This window comes from Oncorhynchus keta, chromosome 12 (assembly GCF_023373465.1).
Source record: "Oncorhynchus keta strain PuntledgeMale-10-30-2019 chromosome 12, Oket_V2, whole genome shotgun sequence".
Taxonomy (NCBI): domain Eukaryota; kingdom Metazoa; phylum Chordata; class Actinopteri; order Salmoniformes; family Salmonidae; genus Oncorhynchus; species Oncorhynchus keta.
This window is the reverse complement of record NC_068432.1, coordinates 48,119,213-48,127,146: the sequence shown is the minus strand read 5'-3', so window position 1 is coordinate 48,127,146 and position 7,934 is coordinate 48,119,213. Positions and strand designations below refer to the sequence as shown.

The 7,934-nt window shown below is 43.9% G+C and overlaps 1 protein-coding gene across 2 annotated transcripts in view; it reads left to right on the top strand.

Moving 5' to 3' along the window:
- Positions 1-6,889, top strand: part of znf532 (zinc finger protein 532) — a 39,857-nt gene extending 32,968 nt beyond the window's left edge. For both annotated transcript variants that reach the window (XM_052458536.1, XM_052458537.1), the window contains 5 exons: positions 823-985; positions 1,251-1,514; positions 3,424-3,536; positions 3,775-3,916; positions 4,833-6,889. In XM_052458536.1, the coding sequence (XP_052314496.1) occupies positions 823-985; positions 1,251-1,514; positions 3,424-3,536; positions 3,775-3,916; positions 4,833-5,342 (1,192 nt within the window). In that variant the 3' untranslated portion in view covers positions 5,343-6,889. The remainder of the gene's footprint in view (positions 1-822; positions 986-1,250; positions 1,515-3,423; positions 3,537-3,774; positions 3,917-4,832) is intronic.
- The last annotated feature ends 1,045 nt before the right edge of the window (positions 6,890-7,934 follow it).

The window sequence follows — 7,934 nt, the reverse complement described above, 5'->3', positions numbered from 1 at the left end:
GACAGACAGACAGACAGACAGACAGACAGACAGACAGACACAGACAGACACACAGACAGACAGACAGACAGACCAGACCAGACAAGACAGACAGACAGACAGACAGACAGACAGACAGACAGACAGACAGACAGACAAGACAGACAGACAGAACAGACACACAGACACACAGATAGACAGACACACAGACAGACAGACAGACAGACAGACAAGACAGACAGACAGACAGACAGACAGACACGACAGACAGACAGACAGACAGACAGACAGACACACAGACAGATAGGCCAGACCAGACAAGACAGACAGACAGACAGACAGACAGACAGACAGACAGACAGACAGACAGACAGACAGACAGACAGACAGACAGACAGACAGACACACACACACACACACACAGACACACAGACAGACAGACAGACAGACAGACAGACAGACAGACAGACAGAACAGACAGAACAGACAGACAGACAGACAGACAGACAGACAGACAGACAGAACAGACAGAACAGACAGAACAGACAGACAGTGTGCTGCCAGGTTCTGTGATAGACCTTTTGAACTGACGGACTGTTTTGAAATAAATCATTAACTCCTATTATGGACATTAACATTATTAAGTGTATTCATGGACATGAATAGGTACTGTTGTCGTATACAATGCATTAGTACAATTGAAAAAAATAATTGTTATTAGATAACATTGATTTTTATTCCTTTTCTGTATACAGGATTTAATGAAACTCATTCATTTTTATCAAGCCACATGTCTCTCAGAGTGGAATATGTTGTTAAAACATTCTTTGTGTTGTCTTCCAGGTTGATCTACAAGTGTTCCATGTGTGACACAGTGTTCACCCAGCAGACACTGCTTCAGTCACACTTTGATCAACACATAGCCAACCAGAAGGTGTCTGTCTTCAAATGCCCAGACTGTTCCATGCACTACGCCCAGAAACAGCTCATGTTGGACCACATCAAGGTACTGTATGAAGGGGAAAAGATATTCTTCTCTTGTGCTCGATGTGAACAAATAACTTATTTAACTTATAAAAACTTATAACAGGCACTTCTATTTTTCAGAAAATTATTCAAAAACTACTACAATGTAATGACAAGCACTTGAAATATATTTGTGTATAATCCTAATCAGCAAGTGATAATTATAAGTCATTGTCCTTGTGCAGTCTGTATGAATAGTTAATATGCCTGTTAGTGAACCAGAGATGTTTGTCATCCCTGTGTAGACGATGCATGGTACCTTAAAGACCATCGAGGGTCCCCCCAACCTGGGCATCAACCTGCCCCTCAGTTCCAGCCCCAACACCAACACCAACGGTCTGGACAGGGTGGACAAGAATGCCCCAACTACACCCCTGAAAAAGGCCCAGATCACCCCTACCTCAGCCCCCCAGAAGCCACCTGCCCCTGTCTGGACATGCGGAGACTGTGACCGTCTCTTCATCCAGAGAGAGGTGTTCGTAGCCCACGTCAGGCAGGAGCATGGCAAGGTACCGTGTAGTCCTAGTTTGAATCCCAAATCAACCCTGAGCCAATACCCTGTAGTACGTGTGTACAGTTGAAGTCTGAAGTTTATATACACCTCAGCCAAATACATTTAAACTCAGTTTTTCACAATTCCTGACATTTAATCCTTGTAAAAAATGCCCTGTCTTAGGTCAGTTAGGATCACCACTTTATTTTAAGAATGTGAAATGTCAGAATAATAGGAGAGAGAATTATTTATTTCAGCTTTTATTTCTTTCATCACATTCCCAGTGGGTCAGAAGTTTACGTACACTCAATTAGTATTTGGTAGCATTGCCTTTAAATTCTTTAACTTGGGTCAAACGTTTCGGGTAGCCTTCCACAGGCTTCACACAATAAGTTGGGTGAATTTTGGCCCATTCCTCCTGACAGAGCTGGTGTAACTGAGTCAGGTTTGTAGGCCTCCTTGTTCGCACACGCTTTTTCAGTTCTGCCCACAAATGTTCTATAGGATTGAGGTCAGGGCTTTGTGATGGCCACTCCAATACCTTGACTTTGTTGTCCTTAAGCCATTTTGCCACAACTTTGGAAGTATGCTTGGAGGTCATTGTCCATTTGAAAGACTCATTTGCGTCCAAGCTTTAACTTCCTGACTGATGTCTTGAGATGTTGCTTCAATATATCCACATAATTTTCCTACCTCATGAAGCCATCTATTTTGTGAAATGCACCAGTCCCTCCTGCAGCAAAGTACCCCCACAACATGTCTGTTTCATCAGACCAGAGGACATTTCTCCAAAAAGTACGATCTTTGTCCCCATGTGCAGTTGCAAACCGGAGTCTTGCTTTTTTATGGCGGTTTTGGAGCAGTGGCTTCTTCCTTGCTGAGTGGCCATCCAGGTTATGTTAATATAGGACTTGTTTTACTGTGGATATAGATACATTTGTACCTGTTTCCTCCAGCATCTTCACAAGGTCCTTTGCTGTTGTTCTGGGATTGATTTGCACTTTTCGCACCAAAGTACGTTCATCTCTAGGAGACAGAACGTGTCTCCTTCCTGAGCGGTATGACGGCTGTGTGGTCCCATGGTGTTTATACTTGTGTATTATTGTTTGTAAAGATGAACATGGCACCTTCAGGTGTTTGGAAATTGCTCCCAAGGATGAACCAGACTTGTGGAGGTGTATAATTGTTATAATTGAGGTATTGGCTGATTTATTTTGATTTTCCCATGATGTCAAGCAAAGAGACACTGAGTTTGAAGGTAGGCCTTGAAATACATCCACAGGTACACCTCCAATTGACTCAAATGATGTCATTTAGCCTATCAGAAGTTTTTAAAGCCATGACATTTTCTGGAATTTTCCAAGCTGTTTAAAGGCACAGTCAACTTAGTTTATGTAAACTTCTGACCCACTGGAATTGTGATACGATGAATTAATCTGTCTGTGAAATAATCTGTCTGTAAACCATTAATTTTCATGCACAAAGTAGATGTCCCAACCGACTTGCCAAAACTATAGTTTGTTAACAAGAAATTTGTGGAGTGGTTGAAAAACTATTTTTAATGACAACCCAAGTGTATGTAAACTTCCGACTTCAACTGTAGATCTGAAAGAATTGGAAAGGTGGAAACAATATATATATATTTCTTTTTATTTAACCTTTATTTAACTAGGCAAGTAGGTTAAAAACAAATGATTATTTACAATGACGGCCTACCCCGGCCAAACCCTAACCCGGACGACGCTGGGAAAATTGTGCGCCGCCTTATGGGACTCCCAATCATGGCCGGTTGTGATACAGCCTGGAGTGATGCCTCTAGCACTGAGATACAGAGCCTCAGACTGCTATGATACAGTCTATCGCCGTGGTGATCGTAATAAAACCATAACTGTTCAATTCTATGTGTTCTCCCACTATGAATGCAGCAACTGAAGAAGCACCCGTGCCGACAGTGTGACAAGTCGTTCAGCTCCTCCCACAGCTTGTGTCGACACAACAGGATCAAGCACAAGGGGCTACGTAAGGTCTACTCCTGTCCGTGAGTAATGCTGGATTGGATCACATTTTTGGGGGGAGGGGGTACATTTTTGGGTTCGGTTATTGTGGCATTTGCTGCTAGAATATATGAGTTTAACCTATATGTGGATGCACAACTATTCAGTCTACACAGATTCAATAGGGCAACAAATTCCTGTGATGACATGTTAGCATTTAATATGTCACGTGTATGGCCTCTTCTTTAAGAACTCTCTCTCTCTCTTTGTATGACTCTACAGTCACTGTCCAGACCCCAACCGTACGTTCACTAAGCGTGTGATGCTGGACAAACACATCCAGCTGATGCATGGTGGCATTAAAGATGCTGAGGGGAAGATGGCGCCAGACCCAGCTCACACAGAGGACAGCCCTCCTGACAAGGTACAGTAACTGACCAATCAGCTGCACCCACCCTCTTGACAAGGTACAATAACTGACCAATGAGCTGCACCCGCCCTCCTGACAAGGTACAGTAACTGACCAATCAGCTGCACCCGCCCTCCTGACAAGGTACAATAACTGACCAATGAGTTGCACCCGCCCTCCTGACAAGGTACAGTAACTGACCAATCAGCTGCACCCACCCTCCTGACAAGGTACAATAACTGACCAATGAGCTGCATCCGCCCTCCTGACAAGGTACAGTAACTGACCAATCAGCTGCACCCACTCTCCTGACAAGGTACAATAACTGACCAATGAGCTGCAGCTGCACTGCATCCGCCCTCCTGACAAGGTACAGTAACTGACCAATCAGCTGCACCCACCCTCCTGACAAGGTACAATAACTGACCAATGAGCTGCACCCGCCCTCCTGACAAGGTACAGTAACTGACCAATGAGCTGCACCCGCCCTCCTGACAAGGCACAGTAACTGACCAATGAGCTGCACCCAGCCCTCCTGACAAGGCACAGTAACTGACCAATGAGCTGCACCCGCCCTCCTGACAAGGCACAGTATCTGACCAATGAGCTGCACCCGCCCTCCTGACAAGGCACAGTAACTGACCAATCAGCTGCACCCACTGATCCATAGTTTGTGCTGTTCCTCTCCCTGATACTGTGACCAGGATTTAAAGAAACGCAGATTAACGTCTTGTGCACTGTCATTGATTTTTAAAAGGTGATTTGTGCTTCAGCTAACATCTACGGCTTTTAAAACAAACGTGATCTCTGCGAACCTGAGGGAATTTGCCTCTAAAAAATCACGGCAATGCAAAGATTGTTTATCTGTGTTGGATTGAATGGCAATCTGTACATGCAGCAACCCTCATGTCCCTATTTTGCCCCCCTGCAGGCCCTCAGCCCCAAGAGGAAGCAGCAGGATGACGAGGGGCCTCCCGGTTCTCGCTCCAGGGGCTCCACACCCACCCAGCCCCTAAAGAAGCTCAAGGTTAACGTGTTCAAGGTCCACAAGTGTGCCGTGTGCAGCTTCACCACCGAGGACCTCGTCACCTTCCACGACCACATTCCGCAGCACAAGTCTGACAGATCCTCCTTCCAGTGCAGGGAGTGTGGTCTGTGCTACACTTCTCCCCGCTCCCTGGCCCGACATCTTTTCATTATCCACAAGCAGAAGGAGCCGCGGGAGCTAGCCAGACGTAATGGAACCGTTGCTGCCGATGAGAACCAGAGAGAGAACCAGTTGGGTTCCGGCTCGGGGGACGGCCTGGACGACGGGACCCCCGAAACCAAATGTAAAGTGTGTGACAAGATGTTTGAGACAGAGGGGAGTTTGAACACACACATGAGGACACATGGCATGGCCTTTATCAGGTCTAAGAGATTGAACACAACAGAGAAATAGAGATGGAGCGGCCTCATCGGGACACTATTGTAAGCATAGTGGCATCCACCAGAATGTTGTCTCTGACCAAATTTGCCTCAGAATGTTGCGTTGTAAATGCTAGAGTACGAATAAGACATTCTCCATTGACTCGTCTACCCACATATATTAAATATACAGTATATACACAATATATATACACATTTCTAATGTGTTTTAAAATATGTAATATATTTAAAGTAAATGTATGTGTATTTAAATCAATCTATGAGAACATTTTGTACACTTTACGATATAGATGTTTCTATGGATGTTGGATAGATCTTTTGTAGGAAAATGTTTATTTTGAAAATGTTTCAATTGTTGTCTTCTCACTAGTATGGGAAAGTGTTAGGTACTGTATACATGTTTATGTTATGGGAGATGACTTCTCAACTATTGGCAGTGTTACGTTTTATAACTGCTGCTAATGTCCATGGAATGTCTGAAGAAACTAGCCTGGTCCCAGATCTGTTTGTGCTGTCCCGTCAACTCCTATGGCTATTGCCTATGCAGTACAAACAGATCTGGGGTCAGCTTATAAAGAAACACTTTATCTCTGCATGACTTTGTCATCCTCACAGGGTTTGGGTCAATTCTGTTTCAATTCTGTCAATTCAAGTCAGTTCTAGAATTGACTCGACTGATATAGAATGGATTTGACCCGAACTCTGCTCATATTGTCAGGACAATCAGTCCAGACTCCAGACTAGACCACACGAGAGTAGCCTGTCTATTTCACACCTCTATTCCGTCAGTCTATGGGCCAATTCGTTCTGTTCTTTGTTTAAAGAAACCGGAGACATTTTGTTTCAGAATGTCTCGGAATGTTTGTCTTTTCAATTTCCTTATTCTCTGGCAGCTCAGTTTTGATATTAATTGAGTTATGATGATAGCAACGTGTCTTTCTTTGCATGTACACACAGATACAGTATATAGACTTCTGCCTTTCAATTGACCATACTGTATATCAGCCTTTTCATTTGGCCAAATTAACAAGATTACACTGGCTAATAGTTATGATTCTGGATTTCCTGAACACCAAGTGTACCATTTGGAAGGATGTAGGGTGCCAATGCATTTCTCTGATCATAGTTCAGAGTGTCAATGAACCAATAAAATAGAAAAAACTTGCCTTCGCATTAAACAATGGCAATGTGAATGTGAGACTGGAATTGAAACCCATTTCCTCATTTCAGTGTCTTTACATTTCAAGATGTGTTTTACATTTGAAAAGAGAAAATTAATTGTACTAGAAAACGATCACGATACTGTACATTTTTATTTCCATGTTTTTTTTTTGTTGTCATGTATGTATTTCATAAAAGGACACATTGTTTTTGGAAAAAAACTTTTTTATTCTATGAAAATGACATATGAATCTATTTGTGTCGAGCTCAACGTGCATGAGAGAAGCTGTCAATGGTTCTTATTTGTTTCTTAGAATGTGTCTTGCTGCTTGTTCGCTAGAGATGTCAGATGTTTGTGTAGAAGCAGTTCTTGATGTCAATAATAAATTCTGAATTCTGCCCCTGATGTCTACTGCACATGATCAGGCATCAGCCCCTCCTTGGGAAATACTGTCTCTACTGCCATCTAATCTCAATGCTGAGATAAACCACTATATGATACAGCGCTGAGCTTTCTTCCACCATATAGTATTTTACCCATCAAGCCTGTTTCCTGTCAGTGCAGATGAAGGGGAGGAGAGGACGGATGTTTAAGCAATTAGAACAGCCGACTGAGTCTTCTCTTCCCTGCTACAGACTGTCTCCTTTCTCTTCCCTGCTACAGACTGTCTCTCCTTTCTCTTCCCTACTACAGACTGTCTCTCCTTTCTCTTCCCTGCTACAGACTGTCTACTTTCTCTTCCCTGCTACAGACTGTCTCTCCTTTCTCTTCCCTGTTACAGACTGTCTCCCTTCTCTTCCCTACTACAGACTGTCTCTCCTTTCTCTTCCCTGCTACAGACTGTCTCCTTTCTCTTCCCAGCTGCAGACTGTCTCCTTTCTCTTCCCTACTACAGACTGTCTCTCCTTTCTCTTCCCTACTACAGACTGTCTCTCCTTTCTCTTCCCTGCGACTTACTGTCTCTCCTTTCTCTTCCCTGCTACAGACTGTCTCTCCTTTCTCTTCCCTGCTACAGACTGTCTCCTTTCTCTTCCCTACTACAGACTGTCTCTCCTTTCTCTTCCCTGCTACAGACTGTCTCTCCTTTCTCTTCCCTACTACAGACTGTCTCTCCTTTCTCTTCCTTGCTACAGACTGTCTCTCCTTTCTCTTCCCTGCTACAGACTGTCTCCTTTCTCTTCCCTGCTACAGACTGTCTCTCCTTTCTCTTCCCTGCGACTTACTGTCTCTCCTTTCTCTTCCCTGCTACAGACTGTCTCTCCTTTCTCTTCCCTGCTACTGTCTCTCCTTTCTCTTCCCTGCTACAGACTGTCTCTCCTTTCCCTTCCCTGCTACTGTCTCTCCTTTCTCTTCCCTAATACAGACTGTCTCTCCTTTCTCTTCCCTGCTACTGACTGTCTCTCCTTTCTCTTCCCTGCTACTGTCTCTCCTTTCTCTTCCCTA